The following is a 21734-nucleotide window of genomic DNA, read 5'->3' as shown; positions in this document are numbered from 1 at the left end:
ATGTGACCGACCCTGAGTAAAATGCATAGATCCTAGTTGTCACATCGCACCTGGGGATTTTCATTTTTTGTGGTGACCCCTTTGGGTGCCTTGATATATCAGATAGGACGGCACTGAAAGAGGATATTTGCTCACTGCAGATCCCTTGCCTAGTGTGTGCAGAATGATTGAATTACATATTTTATTTATTTCACTGATTAAATGGTTTGATATCAGTTTATCAGCTTTTGCTGTAACACCATGAGCCGATGGAGGAGTAGTGTAGAAAGATGTATATCTGGAAATTAGCTTCCGTGGTTAGTTGGTCGATATGAATCAACACTTGTGTGTCTTTCTATCATGACTCATCTCTCAAAATAAAATAGTTAATGACAGGATGAGCTTTTTCATTCAGAGATGATGAGCGCGAGGTCAGTTCTTGCTATTTACTCTGTGGAGCTTCCGCAGTTCCGTGAGGCTTCATGTTCACAAGACACAGAACCTTGACGACACTAGGGTTCTTTAGCAAAGATGTCCCACCGTTGTGAGCACTGATACAGATCCACCACTGTTAGTGATGGTGGACACCTCCTGTGGCTGCCGAGATTTTTAACACCATGTGATTTAGACCTGCTCTGAGTTGGGTGAGACAGGATATTAAAAATTCTGACAACCATTCCATACTAGTGAGTTATGCTGGGGCTAGCAACTCTAGGGAGCTTTTGCTTAAACAAACCCTTAATGTAGATAAAGTTCTAAACCCTGTCAACATGTAGCCTCAAGGTCATCTAAGGGGTCTCCAAAGAGGAAGAAAAAAACATTAGCTCAGTACTTTTGAATGGAGAACTCATAATTCTATTAAGTGCTTCTTAAACCTATATTTTTAAAAACAACATTGGTAAATGTTGTAAGGGAAGAGCATAGCTGTAAATTAAGTAAGTAAATAAATAAAACCCAGGCAGGTTAAGGGGTCAGCGCTTTAAAAGCTAACTGGCAGGAGCTTAAGGCACCTATAATAAAATGTGACTGCACGCAAGACATCCTGGGAATATTTCATAACTCTGTGCTATATTCTTACCAGCCAGGAAATAGCACTGGTAGAGAGTAGGGTAATTTCACTCATCACAGAGAGTTCTCAGTAGAAATATTTCATGAACAGGGTAAAGAAGAATGAATTAACATTATGGGTCCAAATCTGGAGTAAATCTATCCATTGGGGAGTTACTCTGAATTTTCACTGGTGTTAGTGAGATCAGAATATGGCCCAGGCTGTCCTAAAAGCAAAGTGTGAGACCTGGTTCTATAGTATTGCTAACCCCAGGTATTATGAGTCAGCCCCCAAAAATCTCAAGTAGCTTAAAAATCATGAGGGGTTTTAAAAAAATAATAAATTATTGGGGGGGAGGGGTTCAATTTGCTTTCTGGTTTTTTGAGATTTTTCGTGTACTTGCATGACTCCAGCCCTTAAATATCATGAGATTCATGATAAAATCTGGAGAGTTGGCAAGATAGAGATCCCTTGTCAGAAGCTGTGATAATAATAACACCTCCTGTCAGAGGGTTTCATGGTGATTTATGCTCACAAATGATTTTCATTAAGCCTGGCAACAACCCTTTAAGGTAGAGAAGTATTTAAAATCCCTGTCTTGAAAATGGGGAACCTAAGGCATAAAGAGGCTAAGTCATCTGCCCAAGGTTACACATGATGTCCATGGCAAATTTGGGAGCAGAACTCTGATCTGTGAATTCCAACTACTGTGCTTTAGCTACAAGACCATCCTCTCTTGTCTTAAGCATTAGCAGGGTGATGGAGAGCCCTGCTTTGCGAATCAGGGCTCTCAGAAATAAAAATGAAGAAGGAAATATCAAGGTTTTAAAAAAAAATTATCCATCAAACTTCTTAGTATCTGCCAAAGAGAAAGGTCTGAATCTCCACTAGTGAAAAATGTTAAAATGTCAGGTGCTCTATATCACGAGTGAAGCAAGTCTTAACTTGGCTTCCCACAACCTCCCCAATCATTATTATTCTTATTTTCCTTGATTCATTCTTGAACCTTGTTTAATTCCTACAGCTACACATATATGAATGAATAAATCCTTTTGATAAAGGTCTAAGAATGTGGTTACACTTTAAGAAAGCTAGGAGGGAAAATTGTTTTTAAATCAACAACATTTGTATGCTATTCACTGTTCCTAGTAAGTAAAAAAATTATTCACTTGGCAGTTACCCAACTTGTTTCTGTTCTTATTCTGTGTTCAGCCCATTCTCCTCCTGGGGACATCTAACCTTATATATAATTACCCCACTGAGAAAGAGAAGTAGGTATAAATAACCATAACTTCCCTAACAACTAAATAGAGTTTGCAGTATGTACAGTTCTCCAGGTGGGATCATCATGTTGGTTACTGATGGGAAACTTTTTTCCAGGACTGCATTTTAGTTAACTGTTGGGGTATATCCCTGCAGATGATGAATTTCTCAACTCCCTTGCTTGCATGGCTGGAAGCACATACTTGCAATAGTGATGGACACTAAAATCTATTTCCCTAAGTTAAGTATCCTCACACCTTCTGGTCAACTGTCTAAATGGGCCATCTTGATTATCACTACAAAAGTTTTTTTCTCCTGCTGATAATAGCTCATCTTAACTAATTAGCCTCTCACAGTTTGTATGGCAACTTCCAACTTATCTGTATGTGTGTGTGTGTATAATATATATATATATAGTGACAGGGTCAGGCCAGATGGCTATAGGAGAGTAATAGAAGGCAGATATATTAGCCGCAGGCTAAGTAGGTCCCTTTTCCCTGGGTAAGGTAACAGGGAGGGTTCCAGAACAATCAGGAACCTTCTGGAGACAATTAAGACAGACTGATTAGAATACATGCACCCAATCAAGAAGCTACTAGAATCAATCAGGCGAATAAGGGCACCTGGGTTTTAAAAAGGATTTCACTTCAGTTTGTGGTGTGTGTGTGAGGAGCTGGGAGCAAGAGGCACTAGGAGCTGAGAGTGAGAACGCGGACTGTTGGAGGACTGAGGAGTACAAGCATTATCAGAGACCAGGAGGAAGGTCCTATGGTGAGGCTAAAGAAGGTGTTGGGAGGAGGCCATGGGGAAGTAGCCCAGGGAGTTGTAGCTGTCGCACAACTGTTCCAGGAGGCACTCTGGACAGCTGCATTCCAAAGAGCCCTGCGCTGGAACCCGGAGTAGAGGGTTCCCCCCAAACCTCCCAACTCCTGGTCAGACACAGGAGGAGTCGACCTGGACTGTGGGTTCAGAAAAACGGCCAAGCTGAGGGCTGCCATGAAGCTCCATGGCAAGCAAATCTGCCAATAAGCACAAGACCCACCAAGGTAGAGGAGGAACTTTGTCACTATATATATATCTTCTTACTATATGTTCCATTCTATGCATCCGATGAAGTGGGCTATAGCCCACAAAAGCTTATGCTCTAATAATTTTGTTAGTCTCTAAGGTGCCACAAATACTCCTGTTCTTTTTGTGGATACAGACTAACACGGCTGCTTCTCTGAAAACTAAAATAGTAGATATATGAACAAACAGACACGTAACAGTATATCCTTTGTGAAAACGTACAATCCCTCCAAACAAATGGGATTGTGAAAATGAGTATGACAGACTCTGAATATCTAACTTTAGTCCTTAATTAAAGTACCTTCATCTGATTTGCTGGTCTGTACAGACGTTCACTTATTGCCGGGAGAAATGTGTAACTATTTGGCTGCAGCTACTAGGAAGAGCATCTACCTACCGCCCCAGAGAAGGGTGGTGGTGGTGATTTGATATATAAGCACTCTACAACAATTATCTTTCTTTTCTTTCCCAAGGTTTGTCTAAGTCGCTTGGTCTCATTGAAGGCTACGGTGGGCGTGGTAAAGGTGGGCTTCCTGCCACCCTTTCCCCGGCAGAGGAAGAGAAAGCTAAGGGGCCACATGAGAAATATGGCTATAATTCCTACCTCAGTGAGAAAATTTCACTGGATCGTTCCATACCGGATTATCGTCCAACCAAGTAAGTATCCTTTATTATCGACATCTCAAAACCATTGGTGTGAGTGATAAGCCAGTAGTGTTGATTTCCTCCATAGAATCACAGAACTGGAAGGGACCTTGAGAGGTCATCTAGTCCAGTCCCCTGCACTTGTGGCAGGACTAAGTATTATCTAGCCCATCCCTGACAGGTGTTGTGTCTAACCTCCTCTTAAAACTCTCCAATGGCAGAGATTCCACAATCTCCCTAGGCAATTTATTCCAGTGCTTAACCACCCTGACAGTTAGGAAGTTTTTCCTAATCCAACCTAGACCTCCCTTGCTGCAGTTTAAGCCCATTGCTTCTCCTATCCTCAGAGGTTAAGAAAAACATTTTTCCCCTCCTCCTTGTAACAACCTTTTACATACTTGAAAACTTATCATGTTCCCTCTCAGTCTTGTCTTTTCCAGACTAAACAAACCCAATTTTTTCAATCTTCCCTCATAGGTCATGTTTTCTAGACCTTTAATCATTTTTGTTGCTCTTCTCTGGACTTTCTCCAGTTTGTCCATATCCTTCCTGAAATGTGGAGCACAGAACTGGACACAATACTCCAGTTGAGGCCTAATCAACATGATATAGAGTGGAAGAATTACTTCTTGTGTCTTGCTTACAACGCTCCTGCTAATACATCCCAGAAGGATCTTTGCTTTTTTTGCAACAGTGTTACACTGTTGACTCATATTTAGCTTGTGGTCCACTATGATCCCCAGGTCCCTTTTCACAGTACTCCTTTCTAGACAGTCATTTCTCATTTTGCATGTGTGCAACAGATTGTTCCTTCCTAAATGGAGTTCTTTGCATTTGTCCTTATTGAATTTCATCCTGTTTACTTTAGACCATTTCTCCAGTTTGTCCAGATCATTTTGAATTTTAATCCTGTCCTCAAAAGCACTTGCAACCCCTCTCAGCTTGGCATCATCTGCACACTTTATAAGTCTACTCTGTATGCCATTATCTAAATCATTGATGAAGATATTGAACAGAACCAGAACCAGACCCAGAACTGATCCCTGTGGGACCCCACTCGTTATGCCCTTCCAGCATGACTGTGAGCCACTGATAACTACTCTCTGGGAATGGTTTTCCAACCAGTTTTGCACCCACCTTATAGTAGCTCCATCTAGGTTGCATTCCCTAGTTTGTTTATGAGAAGTCCATGCGAGACAGTATCAAAAGCTTTACTAAAGTCAAGATATACCATGTCTACCACTTCCCCCCATCCACAAGGTTTGTTACCCTGTCAAAGAAAGCTATCAGGTTGGTTTGACATGATTTGTTTTTGACAAATCCATGCTGACTGTTACTTGTCACCTAATTATCTTCTAGCTGTTTGCGAATTGATTGCTTAATTATTTGCTCCATTATCTTTCCGGGTTCAGAAGTTAAGCTGACTGGTCTGTTGTTCCCTGGGTTGTCCTTATTTCCCTTTTTCGAGATGAGCAGTATATTTGCTTTTTCCCTGTCTTCTGGAATCTCTCCGGTCTTCCATGACTTTTCAAAGATAATTGCTAATGGCTCAGATATCTCCTCAGTCAGCTCCTTGAGTATTCTAGGATGTATTTCATCAGGCCCTGGTGACTTGAAGACATCTCATTTGTCCACCTAATTTTTAACTTGCTCTTTTCGTGTTTTAGCCTCTTCTGAACCTACTTCATTTTCACTGGCATTCACTATGTTAGACGTCCAATCGCCTTCTTGGTGAAAACCGAAACAAAGATGTCATTAAGCACCTCTGCCATTTCCACCTTTTCTGTTGTTATTTCCCCCCCCGAATTTAGTAATGGACCTACCCTGTCCTTGGTCTTCCTCTTGCTTCTAGTGTATTTGTAGAATGATCCATGATCTCAGTTGATGCTTTCTCCCTTCCCACTTAACTCAGTCACTAGACAATCTCGTTCAATAGTGAACAATTTAATTGGTTGGGATTAAACCCAAGAGACAGTTTACCAGGACAAAACTTAATATGTTGCTTTTGTAAAATTGTGGGTGGTAATGATAGGAGAGGCCAAGATCCACTCCAGGCAGCAGAGCATCGCCCACTGTGGTATCAGACACAGTTTTTCACAGATGTCTGTTGCTCTTTAGAATTGGGCAAAGAGCCTCTACTTTCTTTTTCTGCCAGCTCCTTAATCCTGCTAGAGTTCCCAGAATAAACTATTTGCCCCCTGCACTATGCCTCACTAGTCTTCTAGCTGAGTCAGTCTGATGGGCATCCCTTCAGTGCCAGCCTGCACTGTGCTTTAATCCACCCAGAGGCCCTTCTCTCCCATCACCAAATGGATAGATGAGTATTCTGCCTTTGCTGCACTCCCCAAACATGCTAGCCTAAGGAATGAGAATTTAGTCCCAAGAATTGAACCCGAGGTACCCCACATTAAGTTTATGAATGGGATTACTGTCTCTTTGTTCTGTATTTGCACAGAGTCAAGTAAAATGGTGTCCTGGTCCATGATAGGGACTCCTTGCTAGGTGCTACAATAATACAAATAAATAATCTGATGGGGTTGCCTGTGACAGCAGGGGATTGGACTTGATGACCCAGAAGGTCCCTTCCAGTCCTATGTCCTTATGTTCCTATTAAGACGGTCACCAGACACTTAACTTGTAATACTGCCATTTGGCTTGGCATCTCGGATTCTCACGCAGCTGTCAATTGCCTTCCTCACCAACTCCAGGCTAGTTGTTCAACCACACAGTTGTAGCAGAAGGGAGATATGAGGAAATGCCTAACATATGGGTCAAAAGAATGATCTTTGCAGGTTAGGTTGATCCAAATATTATTTATTTTCTTTTCAGGTTTAGGCTCTGTAGTCAGGATGGGATGTATTAGCAGGAGTGTTGTAAGCAAGGCACGAGAAGTAATTCTTCCACTCTACTCAGGACTGATAAGGCCTCAACTGGAGTACTGTGTCCAGTTCTGGGCACCACACTTTGAGCAAGGTGTGGACAAGTTGGAGAAAATCCAGAGGAGAGCAATAAAAATGATTAAAGATCTAGAAAACATGACATATGAGGAAAGATTGAGAAAAAAATGGGTTTGTTTAGTCTGGAGAAGAGAGTACTGAGGGGGGACATAAGTCTTCAAATATGTAAAAGGTTGTTATAAAGAAGAGGGTGCTATATTGTTCTACTTAACCACTGAGGACAGGACAAGAAGTAATGGGCTTAAATTGCAGAAAAATAGATTTAGGTTAGACACTAAGAAAAACTTCCTAATTGTCAGGATAGTTGAGCACTGGAACAAATTGCCTTGGGAGGTTGTGGAATCTCCATCACTGGAGGTTTTTAAGAACAGAGCAGACAAACACCTGTCAGGGATGGTCGAGATAATACTTAGTTCTGCCTCAGTGCAGGGAACTGGACTAGATGACCTATTGAGGTCCCTTCCAGTCCTACATTTCTATGATTCTATGTTAGAGCATAGTTAGCTCATGGGGGAATGCTACTTCAGCACAGATGCTTTTAAATGGAGGCTCCAAATGTCTCTGAATGGCGATGTACTCTTTTTTCCAGATAAATTTTAAGATTATAATGATGAGATATTACATTTACCTGCTAAGCACATAGAGAAGGGTAGACAAATGAAATGCCAAATCATTTTGTTAAGAGTCTGGGCACAGACATTACTGGAGCTTATTTTTATTAAACTTAATTTTAGATATGTCTTACAGAATGTTCTCTGAAATGGGAAAGCATCAGTTTGTCTGTGATGTTAGTGAATGCTCCGATCAAATGTGTCTAGAAAGATTAAGACACAAAAGATATATATCCACATTCCATGTCATTAGGTTAGTGACAGAGATATTACGTGGAATCTGCAGACCACTGATAATCATGCGAAAAGGAGATATGGTTAAATACATACAGCATGCTGGGAAAGGGTTAAGGACTTAATGTCATGACAAGCTGAAGTCCTTTACTTATCTGCATGCTGGATAAGTTTCAGGCAGCCACCAATGGTTTCCAAGTCCCCCTGAACAATGAAAACAGAAATATTTAGGTGATTTTTTCAAAGGGATTGAAGCCGAAATCTCCTTTGTGCAGGCACAATTTACACGTGCATCAGCAAAATGAACTGGAGATACACATCAAAGGGTTTGCACCTCTAGCTACCTGAGTTACAAATCCTACTACACTGAAAAACCTTGGTGAGGAGCCTTCTCTAACACCTGAATATGAGCTCCTTACACAAACTTCCCCATCCAGAATTCTTACCTCTAGCACAGTTAATTTGTGAGTTGAGTTTGGGAATTAATGTTCTTTGAGATGTTGGGCAGGGGAGGTTGAATTCATTAACATTTTTAGCTTATCACAACCCCAGTTGATTCTTCTGCAGAAACAACAGTCACATCTGGCGTGTGTTATTTTGTATTTCCCTCCCATTGAGTTTTTGGGTTTGTTACAAAAATGATTGTGCGACTTGGCTAATATTTTGGGAGAGGGTTGACCTGGGGCATTTTTGGGTACAGTAATTTTGTGTTTGTCTCTGTGAAGCATTCCATAGTATATTTTTGCACTTGCTTCTTCAGGGATTGAGTATCCTGGCATTTTAGGTGGGTGTTTTGTCTGATTGGGGAGTGGTTATGACTTTGCTAGAGGATTTGGAAATTTTCATTCCCCTCCTCCCATCTTGTTCCAAGATTTGTTCTCTATTTTCCTAATGCTCTTTTATTGCTGATTTTTATGAAGAGTTTTATAAAACCAGTTCAGTCAAGTATCCTGGTCTCTGATTAAAATAGATTCAAGTCGAAGGAAATTAGCCTAAATGGATTTAAAATTGCGACATTAGTAAGGAAAACTGTTTAAAAAAGCCCTGGCTGATAAGCATTATAAAGCATGTATTAATTTTAAATATCACTGTAAAAACATACTCGTCTCTACTGGAGACTACTTGGCAATTATAATGCCCACAGACTCAAACTATTCATAGGTAGCAATTTGTGCTACTCAGTGGCACTTGTTCTTTCTTTTGTTATTTTAAGAAAAAGATAAAAAAGGAGTGCATGGCTTTCTCCTGAATAAAAGTAGCTCAGCTCCAGAGCTGAACTGTCCTCGGTTTTAAGAGTTTGGATTCAGGGTTTCAGTCTGGATCCCTTTCTGAAAGGAGGGTGATAATAATATTGGATCACGTCAGGTATAAAACTGGCTTTGATGCCATGCAAACATCCTCAAGATAGATCTGGTTGTGAAACTTCAATCCTGATCTTTTGCGACACTGATTCTTCTGACCCCAGTCACCTACTGAGCAAAAGCTGCTGGTCATGTCAATAAAGCATGCTATTATGAAGTGTAAATTACATCTACATGGAGGATAAGAGCCTACTACTTCTGTCAGCTAATGGAGCCTTAGGCTTGACTTCCATTAGACCAGAAGTGCTCAAAGTGCTACCCAGAGGCTCTACGTGACCCACAATGCCCTGAAATGCAGGCCAGTGTTACTCTCTCGTTGTATGTTCTAGCATGTAGTTGGTGCTGAAGGAAAAAGCTAATTGTTTGCAGGGTTGATTGCTGATGAACTCAAGCAGCAATATCTACTCGTCTGTGAAGGAAGATAAGAGTACAGGAAAACAGGATGATGAGAGTTTTATTTTATATTAAACGTAAGGCACATTTAAATGCAAATAAGATGTAATTCTTGGGCTCCTGGTGGATGGCCACTGTAGCGCATTGTGGTGCCAAATTTGTGCACCTCTGCTTTATACAGTGATGCTGTGATACATGAACACTCTGATTTAATAGAACATAACACCCTCCTAAATTTACTGGAAAACTAGGAATTGACAGACTGGATCAGACCAGTGAACCATGTAGACCAGTATCCTGTCTCTGAAAGTGGCCAGCATCAGATGCTTCAGAGAAAGGCTCAAGAAACCATACAATGGACAAAAAGAAAAGGAGTACTTGTGGCACCTTAGAGACTAACCAATTTATTTGAGCATAAGCTTTCGTGAGCTACAGCTCACTTATGAAACCATCTGCCCTTCGGTTTTATTTCTTTCTCACCCCTGTTAGTGAGTGCCCTTAACCAATGGGTTTATATCCCTAATTTATATTGTTTTTTTTTATCCTGTCTAATATAACTATGTGGAGTTCTCATTATCTAGATAAATGTCTAATACCTTTTTGAATCCTAATAAATTCTGGTCCAATGGTATTTTGACATGGGAATGAAGACTAGATTTAAGAAAAACAATGCCCACAAGTGTTGTGTCTGCCCAGAACTGTGACAAGTTGTGGGAAGGTGAAGTACTCCTGCTGTACTTTGAACATCTGTTGTTAGCATAACGACACTGTTAAAGCCAACAGAATAGGTTAAAATGAAGGGAAAAAATCCAAAGGTAAAGAAGGAGAAAAAAAGCACATAACTTGTTTTTTAATTATTCTGAGTATTTCCTCTTTAATGGAACACTCTGCTCCACTCACCAGCTGCCATGTGGTCCTTGCAGGACATGGGTAAGGCATGGCACAGATAGACTTGTGTCTTTTCCAATATGCAGCTGTTCGAGCTTGTATTTGCTAGCTAGCCCACATGGCTTTTGGGGACTGGAATGAGCAGGAGAAGTGGATCATCATCCACAGTCATTTTCTAAGAAATATCCAATGACATATCAGGGGCACTAATTATTGTAATCATTCCAAGTAACGGGTTCAGGGTTTGAGTCACAGCCATTAGCCTCAGTTCTCCCCCGATTCTGAGTCACCAACACCGTTCATTTCTGTAGCTGCCTTTACTGATAGTCTCTGAATAATGTGCTGTTTGCTACCATTTGGCCTCATATGCTTTTATTCCTGTGGACTTTGCTGCAGCTCTTGGGCTCCAGGCATTTTCTCTGAGTGGAAGATGGAAGAAAGCACCGAGAGTTTAAGAGGTTCAGGGAAGCTTTTTCCTTCAAACTGGCATCCTGGTGAAGGTGAAGCATGTTGCAGAAGATGTTTTTGCTGTAGCTGCAACGTGAATGCAGATGTCCCAAGATAGATACACCAGTGAGTGAATGCGTTGCTGCTCTCAAGCACCCCCTCGCCTCCATTTTCCCCTTCAAGGGGCTCCTTAAATAAACACCACAAGGGTTTTGTTTCAATAACGCTCCTTCTCCCAGGGTCTAATTTAGTGACACAAAACTCTTCTCTCCCAGTTGTACTCTCTGAAATTCTTCCCTGCCTTGACAGGCTGCTCTCAGCTCTACCCGACTAGAATCTTGTCTTATTCCTGTGGTGTTTTGCTCTCTTTTTTTCTTACAAAAGAAAGTCTCCTCAAGTCTGTGTACTTACCCTCTGATCAGGGCTCCTCCCAAGTCTTTCCCATCTGTAGTCTCAGTCCCAACTCCCAGGCTGCTGGAACCTACTCGCTTCTAAAGCAGCCTCTGATCTCTGTTGAGCTGTGCCTCGTTAGTAATAAGGATTTGCTGGACCCAGGATTCTATTCCTGAAGGGGCAAGCCCCCCTGTTACAAGGTATTCATTGTCTGATTGAGAGTCAGAAAATAAAATCAGGGTTGGATCTGTCAGAGATAGATAGAATTGGAATCCAGATTCCTTGGCAGTTGATTTCAAAACATTATGATGAGCTGATTTAAAAAAAATTAAATATAAATTTTCCTGGGCATTTAAAAAACAATGTTTAATTTTTGGTTTTTGTTTCTTCAGAATTCCATCAGCAATTTTTGATTGTTGAAAAATTTCAACTGGCCCTGTAGTTGGTTGAAACCCCGCAATGTTTTCAACGAAGTTTTGCTTAAAAATCAAAAATATCTGTCACTAACCTAATGACATGGAATGTGGAATATATATCTTTTCTGTCCTAATCTTTCTAGACACATTTGATCGGAGCCTTCACTAACATCACAGACAAACTGATGCTTTCCCATTTCAGAGAACATTCTGTAAGACATATCTAAAATTAAGTTTAATAAAAATAAGCTCCAGTAATGTCTGTGCCCAGACTCTTAACAAAATGATTTGGCATTTCATTTGTCTACCCTTCTCTATGTGCTTAGCAGGTAAATGTAATATCTCATCATTATAATCTTAAAATTTATCTGGAAAAAAGAGTACATCGCCATTCAGAGACATTTGGAGCCTCCATTTAAAAGCATCTGTGCTGAAGTAGCATTCCCCCATGAGCTAACTATGCTCTAACATAGAATCATAGAAATGTAGGACTGGAAGGGACCTCAATAGGTCATCTAGTCCAGTTCCCTGCACTGAGGCAGAACTAAGTATTATCTCGACCATCCCTGACAGGTGTTTGTCTCCCCTGTTCTTAGAAACCTCCAGTGATGGAGATTCCACAACCTCCCAAGGCAATTTGTTCCGGTGCTCAACTACCCTGACAATTAGGAAGTTTTTCTTAGTGTCTAACCTAAATCTATTTTTCTGCAATTTAAGCCCATTACTTCTTGTCCTGTCCTCAGTGGTTAAGTAGAACAATATAGCACCCTCTTCTTTATAACAACCTTTTACATATTTGAAGACTTATGTCCCCCCTCAGTATTCTCTTCTCCAGACTAAACAAACCCATTTTTTTCTCAATCTTTCCTCATATGTCATGTTTTCTAGACCTTTAATCATTTTTATTGCTTTCCTCTGGATTTTCTCCAATGAAAAATATTGTAGGAAATAGGAAACTACTGAAATTTCAACCGGTTTAATTATCATGCAATTGTTAATGCAATCTGTTGATAGGCATTCATTTAACTAAGCGTAAGCTATATCTTGACAGGTTCAAGCCCTCAGTAGGATGGCTCTGGAATACCTCTGACATTCACAACTATGGGACCTCAATGTGCCTTGACATCTGCACTCCTTAGGAACCCAGAACCTGTGACCCCTGTCGTGTGTGCTGGAGTCAGGGCCTTTTAAATCTCTGGAACTTGCTTCCACAGAATCTAAGACATACAATGGGACGGCACTTAAACAGTCCCACCATAGAACGCTAGTATTCCTAAGAGCTGGTTGAGATGTTTAAGTTCAGTTAAGGAGAGAAAGGCACTTCTGTTTCCTTGCTGTGGGGTTTTAGGCAGACATAAGCATGAGTCTTAGTAAAGAAAACACACTTTGAGTATTGTGACAAAGTTCCTCCTCTGCTTTGGTGGGTCCTGCGCTTATTGGCAGTTTTTCTTGCCTCAGAGGTTCACGGCAGCCCTCAGTTTGGCCACTTTCGTGGCTCAAATCTTCCATTCACTCAGTTAGCCTCATCACTGGCCAGCATGGGGAAAGGAAGAAGAATGATCCCCTCAGTGTCTGCTGATCCACCTAGTGGATCAGGGAACAGGCCAGAGACCTTCCCCTCTGGTGGAACCCACAGTCCAGTTCAACTCCTCCAGTATCAAGTAGGGAGTTGGGGGGATGGAGGGATGGGGGGCCCTGTGGATTGCAGCTGTCTACAGTGGCTCCTGTGACAGCTGCGTGACAGCTACAACTCCCTGGGCTACTTCCCCTTGGCCCCCTCCCAACACTTCTTTTATTCTCACCACAGGACCTTCCTCCTGATGTCTAATAATATTTATACTTCTCAGTCTTCCAGTAGTACGCCTTCTCACTCTCAGCTTCTTGTACCTCTTGCTCCCAGCTCCTCGCATGCGCACCACAAACTGAAGTGAGCTCCTTTTTAAACCCAGGTGCCCTGGTTAGCCTGCCTTAATTGATTCTAGCAGCTTCTTGATTGGCTGCAGGTGTTGTAATCAGCCTGTCTGCTTTAATTGTTTCCAGAAAGTTCCTGATTGTTCTGGAACCTTCCCTGTTGCCTTACCCAGGGAAAAGGGACCTACTTAGCCTGGGGCTAATATATCTGCCTTCTATCATTCTCCTATAGCCATCTGGCCTGACCCTGTCATAGTATCCTGAGGAATATATTCCTCGAGATGTGTTTTGGCTTGGGGTGGGAGCATCAGGCCAACATAGTTCTGTACTGATGACTAAAATGAATGAATCTGAAGACCCCCATAGGATTTGTAAGTGCTTCAGTGCAGGAACACCCTCCAGCATTTTGGTGCTGTTTCTGGCTCAGACCAGGAAGTAACTGTGTTGGGAATTAGGTATGTTTGACTCTGGTAGATGGAACTTGAGACTGACCTATTGGGCTACTATATATAACCTTTTTTTCCCCTCTCCCTGTCAAAATCCTTGTGTGTCCAGGTATCTTATTTCTCTTTAAAGTAAGAAGTATACAGGCCCCAGTAGATTGCTGACAAAGTACTTTTGTCTGTTACATCTGCAAGGACACAGGTTCCTGTGGGCGATTTAGTTCTGGTGAATTTGGTTTCAGACCTGCAATAGATATAGATCTGGTGTAGCAGGCAGGAGCATTATTCTCTTAGCAATTTCCTTAATTTGTTTAATGGATGGAATGCTTCCTCACTTGCATATAGTAACTCCTCATTTAACGTTGTAGTTATGTTCCTGAAAAATGCAACTTTAAGTGAAACGATGTTAAACAAATCGAGTTTTCCCATAAGATTTAATGTAAATGCTGGGGGTTAGGTTCCAAGGAAATTTTTGGGGGGCAGACAAAAGGCATTATATACTGTACAGTACTGTACTGTGGTTGGGGAAGTGCCCCGGCTTACCCCAACAGGCACAGCCCGCTGCAGGCAAGGACGCTAGGAAGCACCTTTGCAGCAGCAGTGGCAGCTTACTCGGAGAAGAACAGGCGCCGACTTTGCTGGGGGATGCTCCAGGCCCACCTCTTCCCGTCCCCGCTCCACCTCGTCTCTGGAGCATGCCGCATCCCCGCTCCTTCCCCACCCCCAGAAAGTCCTAAGCTCTGCCAAACAGCTGTTTCTGGGGGTGAGGGTGGGGGAAGAGTGGAGATGTGGCGCTTCCCCGCTGCTCCCCCTCCCTCCCAGTGCTTCGCACTTAGGACTTTCTGGGAGGGAGGGGGAAGAGTGGAGATGCAGCGCTTCCCCGCTCCTCCCCCTCCCTCCCAGAAAGTTCTAAGGGGGAAGTGTGGGGAGGAGGCAGAAAAGAGGAACTTGTGCAATGCTCCCTTGTAAAGTCGCTGCTCTTCCACAAAATCTTACATGCAGTGTACAGAGCAGGCAGCCAAACAACATTATAAGGGAGCATTGCACAACTTTAAATGAACATGTTCCCTAATTGAGCAGTGATGTAACTGTGAAACTACATTAAGTGAGGAGTTACTGTATTTGTGGTATTGTGTCAAGTATGTAATACCAACTGACCCCAGGCGGGATCGAACCTGGGACTTCTGGAGCTGAATGCATGAGCTTCTACTATGGTCCTTCACTAAGACTGTAGCAGACTCATTAATTGGTCTCAGTACCACTAGATGGGATGGAGCACCATGCCCAGGAGGTGTGCAGGTTACAGTAAATCAAGTCCTGCCCGTGTGTCACAGCTCCTCGTGTTTAAAGCTAGCATTCATGAGATGAGGCTGAGGGGAAAGAGAGCACATTTTTTACCTTTACTTCAATTCAAAATTGCAAGAATGACATTTGCCAGGGAATGGAGCTTCAAGGCCGTTTCATCACAATCTTTGTTGTTCATTCATTGCAAACAGTAGAAAGAACTCTCCTGATCTCTGTCTCGTTCTCACGTTGCATTCTGATGACTCTTATGAAGGTTTTGTGCTACTCTACGTGCATAAAGCAGCAAGCGAAAGCATTGCAAGGCACAGTGATTTCTCTCCTGCAGTCAAATGCAATAAAAATTTTTTTTGCAAGGAGTGCAGGAAAGCCTAATCAGGGAGAAGCCACCACAGCATTTACAGGATGTAAAAGCCCATTTAATTTTCATCTGGAGCTGTGCAAAACTGGACCTCTGCATTTTCAAGCATCATACACTCAGTCAGAGCAAAGTAAATAGAAGAACCAAGTTTATAGCTCCCCTCACCCCCTCCGACAGCACTCAGGTAGCCTGTGATTTATTGAAAACTGTGTTAAAATTACAAACTATTATATTATGTGTAATGGCTTTTTTGGTCCTGATTGCAGGCTAGGGGGGTTCTGTAGGGAAGTGTGTGATCTGGGTTTTCAGCAGCCAGTGTGCAAAGAGCCAGCCAAGAGCAAGTTGTGGTGAGTTGTGCATCACTTCGTTACAGAGCAGACTTGTTTTTTCTCTCGGTTTTTGTCTGTGCATGTTAGGGTTATGGGTTCTAAGAAATAAAGTAGTGTCACATTGTAACCTTCCAGAAAGAGTATTTTATGTTCTAATGTAACATTCCTGTGGCTATGCTGTGAATTTAACATAGACAAGGTAGGGAACCTTGGAAAGGTCACCCTAAGATCAAACAGTTTCAGCTTTTTCAAGGCATTTCTTGGGGACAAACAGTGGAATCAAATACAAAGGTTTGGCAGAAAAGGAGCAGGTTGGGCATTAGCAGCTATACATTAATGTTATCCAAATGCAGATTGCTTCTGGAAATATCAGAGTAGTGTGAGTGGAGGGATATTTGCTGCTCCCCATTGTATTCTTTTAGACCTTTGGTGATGCGTACAAGGAAGGCCACACATTACAGACTTTGGTCCAAATCCTTTGCTGGTGTAAATCGGGGTGGGTCTATTGATTTCAATGGTGCCATATGCCTATTTACACCAGCTGAGGTGTGGCCCTTACTTAGATTCTGAATGCTGACTTGAACATTGGAGGTTTTCCATATTTATCCCTTCTCTGTGATTGCCAGAGCAGATTTGCTCCTTACCAACTGCTAGCCTCACAAACGCAACTTGAGATCTGAAAACCAGTATGGGTTCTTTCCTTTTCATGCATCATCACCAGCAAATTATGCCCTCTTTTTCACATGCAAATACAATCTGAAATCTGAAAATCAAAATGTGCTCTATCTGCCTCTTAAATAAAAATTTAGCAGCTTCTTTTGTTGATTATGCATAGGGCACAGAAGACTGCAGCTTTCTCATAGGTTACCATGTTGGCTCTGCAGCTCTGATACTAATAAAATCTTTATATTAAATAAGTAGCAGTATTTTATCTTTGTTCTTAAATGTATCCAAATTTGTGTGCATGTAGAGAAAGTTATTAGATTTTCAATAATTCCCCTGTTTGAACAATATGTGCACACCAACTTTTAAAGAATTTGACACTTGTAATTGGTGTTGGTACCACCTGTTTTTCATTTGTAACTTCGGGCTATATCCATTAATGTTCAGAGTTAGCTACATGGTCTATATGAGCACAGAGTTCTGAGACCTGATTACTTGAACTTGTATATAACCCCATTTAAAATGAATAAAATTTAAAGATCATCACATAACTAGAGGTTTTTATTTTGTGCTTTATAACACCTGTAGATAAAAACAAATCCTTAGTTTTAAAATCTGAATATAGCAATGGATAGAGAACAGGTAAACATAAAATGAGCCTTTTTATTTGAAGTTGGGAGTTCATTGTCTGGCTTTCACCATTATTTTTCAACCAGAAGTTTATATACGTGTGTCCAAAGATACTGTATTTGGCAAATATGTATGTGCATTGCTGCCAGCTACAGGATGGAATCAGAATTGCTTTAACTATGGGTCCTAAGCCCTCCACTGCTAACAAGTGCTGGAGGGTCTCCTTTAGCTTAGTTGGTAGAGGACTGCTTTCGGAATAAGAATCTCTGGGTTCTATTTACGTGGCTGTGATGAAATTATCTGTGGTCATGATGTGCAGCATAAGTAATAACTTTTGAAGTTTTGGGAAGACATGAATTTTCATTTACTTAAAATAAATATATATATACACACATACACACAGCTATACAGATATCTTACGCACAATAGATATCACTAATGGTCAATTTTCTGATCAGTACTACTTATTGACAGCAACAACCAATGTTTCCTACTTCTTAAACATTTCATAGCAGAATGGTGCCATGAAGTCTCATATTACCAAAACAAATGTTATTTTTACAAAACATACTATAGGACATTTGCTAGCAGAGGGCCTGATTCAGTTAAATTAAGTGCTTCAGTGCAGTGCTGAACAGGGATAGGATTAGTCATGTGCTTGAAGTTAATCACATGTTGATATGTTTTGCTGAATCAGGGCCATGAATGGAAGTTACTATATTATCATAAATAATTACAACGAAACTATAATTGTGAAAATAAATGAACAACGCATACTTTGTGATATTTAGTTTTGATTTTCTTAAAATTTTGCTTGTTCATTTACTTTCAATTGATAAAATTCAGTGACTCTATTTTTTCCAGTCCTTAATACATTTTAGCAAAGTGTGGAGGGGGGAGGGAGTGGGGGCGGGCGACGTAATTGTTGTTGGTAACTCCATAACGACGGTGGTGCCTTCATTACGGTTTTCTACTTGCTTTGTAGCAACTTTGTTTCTGTAAAATGTTTCCGTAATTATCTAGTTTTGTATGTTTTTACATATTGCTCAGGATACCATTTCTCAATGGAACATAACTGCTCCTATTTAGTAAACGTACATTTTAAAATGTCCCTATATACCTGTATAGTTAAATTATAATGCATATTTCAGTACTTCCTTATTTTATAATTTGTCACATAACTTAAAAAATATTACTGTGTGCTGGAAATAAAATAGGTCCATTAAAATGCAAATTTCATGGGGAAATCTTTCAAACATTTCTTGCTTAAATTTCTAATCTATTTACCTAATTTTTAAAAATTTTCCTTATAACATTTGCTAAAGATCAGAGATACAATATTTGCTGGAATACATGTGTTCTGAATTCTTTAAGCATTAAGCTATCAGTATACCATCCTATTAAGCCATTTAAAAATATGTTTATGTGGAGAAAGAGGTTCTACTTTTCCCTCTACTTCATAAATTATGTCATTGATTTTCTATTGATAACTCCTTTTACAAGAAGACATGTGCAACTGAATCAGCGAAATACAAACTAAAATAAGCCTCCACATCAGAGAATGCAGCATGATTAGGAAAGTACATCATGAATAGCAGTCTGAAGGTTTTCTTTCTTTTATGCCTGTTCATAATCTTTGCAGATGAAAATGAGGATCAATTAATATCCTGAGTAAACTTGATATTTGTGTGGAGCAAGTGAATTGAACATTCTTCAGATCAATAGGTTTAATTTATGGAATTACATGTGTCCTATAGTTTAGGGAGAATTGTAAGGATTTTGCTTTTCTGCTGAGATTTGAAGACAGCACACAATAAAGATGCCCTAGTTCATACATGTGCAACAATGTATTACAAGGGTGGGGGAGTGGGAACTGGATTAGAGAACATAAAACAAACATACCTTTTTCCTGGTGGGGGAAAAATAACCAGCCAAATTCAACCCCTGAGTAACTTCATTAGGGTAGGGAAGATATTCTGGATTTAAACCTGTGTCACTGAGAGCAGACTCTGTCCCAATGGAGTTTTTGTGGGGTTGATTTTGCCTGTTATTTTTAGAACAGGAACCTCAGAGGAAGCATGTTGTCTGAGAATTTACAGCAAGGGGATCAGAAGTCAGAACTCTTGAGATCTTGTTCTGACTCTGCCATTAATTAATGGTATGATCTTAGGGAAGTCACTTGACTGCTCCATGCCTCATTTTCCCCAAAAGTAAAAGGGGGCGAGGGAATACCTTTTACTAGTCAATTGATTAGTTAACTAATAATTTACCTTAACTAATGTTTGGAGATCCTTGGAAGGTCCGTTGAAGAACAAGTATTATTATCACCAATCACAGCATTTCTATTTGCCAGCTTTCATCCCAAAGCAAGCTTACGCAGGTAGTGTCTCATTAAACTATGTGCTTTTCTGATGCAATATGGCAATTAGTTATGATGAGCTGATAGTGATGTATGAGGTGAGGTGTGAGAAATGGAAATATTTGTGTAGATCATGTCAAGACTGGCTTCCGTTGGTTGACTCTGTTTTTTAAAGACCTTTTCGATTTCAGATTCCACCAGGGGGCAAATTGAAAGCTTGCCAAGTATCACTCAGCAACACCACAGTGGTACAGACTTACCTGTTCGATGATCAGGCTTGTGTGAATTTATATGAAAACTTTTGCAGACGCCAGTATAAGGCAAAAATTAATCCTGCCAGTCCTTAAACCATCCTCTAGGCACTCAGTAATGTGGATCCATTATTAGAGAAAATAATTTTCTATGAACTCAGTTATTTCTTTTAAATTTATCATCAATACTTATTACAGCAATGGCATCATTCCTCACACTATTCCAGTCTATGCAAACTTTATAGTCTCCTACTTTATACATTTGTCCTTACCACATATGGGATATGTTCCAAAATTACATGCCCACTAGGATAAGAAGTTCTTATATAATGGTATATACAAATAATTGCACTTTAAATTTGGCAGGCAAATATTCTAGTAGTGGTATATTGATCTGCAAAGCAAAGAGGCAATGAGCTGCTTTTCACTAAACTCCCACCAATATCACTGCTAACCTAGAGTAAATGAACTGGGTTTCTCAGGCACCATATTACGTTTAAATTACATGATGAACATCTGATGTGCCCAACAGAGAATGTCAAAGCTTAGATTTGTTCAATTTACACTTCCATAGATCTCAAAGCACTTTAATGTAAGTCTCAGAAAACCCCTCTGTGGTACAGTCAATATTCTTTCCACCTTAATACTGAGTACACTGATGGGATGCAAGTCCTCCAATAAACTGAGCCAGGGAGCGTGTTCAGCCGTTAAGTAGCAAAGCCAGGAACAGAATTTGGAAGTACTGGCTCCAAGATTTCAGTGTTGCAGCCCAGTTCTTCAAGGTGCTGAGCGCTCTCATCTCCCAATTAAATCAAATGGGAGCTGAGGGTGCTTCGCTCTCTAGAGCATCAAGCCATGTTTTTGTAAAGTACTGCACGCAGACCTTCATCAAGACCACCGGCTATATTAAGTGCTTATTTTCAAAATAGCAGGTCTGTGTTCAGCTATTTTCTGATAGAGCATTTTTCATACTTTAAAAAAAATTTCTCATCTGTAACCCCAGTCTGAGAATTAAAAGTTCTCTAGTGATTATAGCAGGTAATCTGGACTCCTGGGTTCTGTTCCTCCGCACCAGTGACCTTGAGGTTAACCACTTAATTTTTGTGCGCCACAGTTTAAAGGGCTGATATGCTAACCTCAGACAGGGACTTGTGGAGCTTAAATAATTAATGTCTTCGTTAAAGGGGACGAAGGCTGTGGTTAAACTCTTGAGTGAGACTCTGGCCTTGTCGGTGCTCCAGGAGCTACAGCGGCACAGCTAAAGAGCTGTCGCTGTGCTACCATAGTGCGAGAGTGTAGATGCTTCCTACAGCAACGGCGGAAGGTTTAGTTCCATCGTTGCAGGTAATCCGCCTCCCTGAGTGGTGGTAGATAGGGTGACGGAAGCATTGTTCCACCAGCCTTCCTGTTTCTGCACTGCGGGGTTAGGTTGGCATAGCTTTGGTGCTCAGGGATGTGATTTTTTTTTTTAACATCCTTGAGCAACATAGCTACGTCCATCTAAACCAGAGGTGGGCAAACTGCGGCCCGCGGACCACATCCGGCCCACGGGACCGTCCTACGCGGCTCCTGAGCTCCTGGCCCGGGAGGCTTGCCCTTGGCCCCTCCCCTGCTGTTCCCTGTGCTTTGCCGCTGCGCGGGCAGCAGGGCCGCAAGATCCTGCCGCTCTGAGTGGCCTGGTAAGGGGGTGGTGGTGGCAGTGTGCGCGGTGGTGGGAGGGTTGGGTAGGGGGGACAGGGAGCAGGGGGCGGTTAGGGGCGGGGGACGTCGGGGGCAGTCAGG

The 21734-nt window shown here is 41.2% G+C and overlaps 1 protein-coding gene across 1 annotated transcript in view; it reads left to right on the top strand.

Moving 5' to 3' along the window:
• GALNT17 (polypeptide N-acetylgalactosaminyltransferase 17) overlaps positions 1-21734 on the top strand; it is a 283023-nt gene that overhangs the window by 68233 nt on the left and 193056 nt on the right. Inside the window, exon 2 of the mRNA XM_077836678.1 lies at positions 3832-4015. Coding sequence (XP_077692804.1) covers positions 3832-4015 — 184 coding nt within the window. The remainder of the gene's footprint in view (positions 1-3831; positions 4016-21734) is intronic.

The sequence above is a fragment of the Eretmochelys imbricata genome, chromosome 17 (assembly GCF_965152235.1).
Source record: "Eretmochelys imbricata isolate rEreImb1 chromosome 17, rEreImb1.hap1, whole genome shotgun sequence".
NCBI classification, from domain to species: Eukaryota; Metazoa; Chordata; order Testudines; family Cheloniidae; genus Eretmochelys; species Eretmochelys imbricata.
The sequence above is the reverse complement of the archived record's forward strand: the minus strand, read 5'-3'. Positions and strand labels throughout refer to the sequence as shown.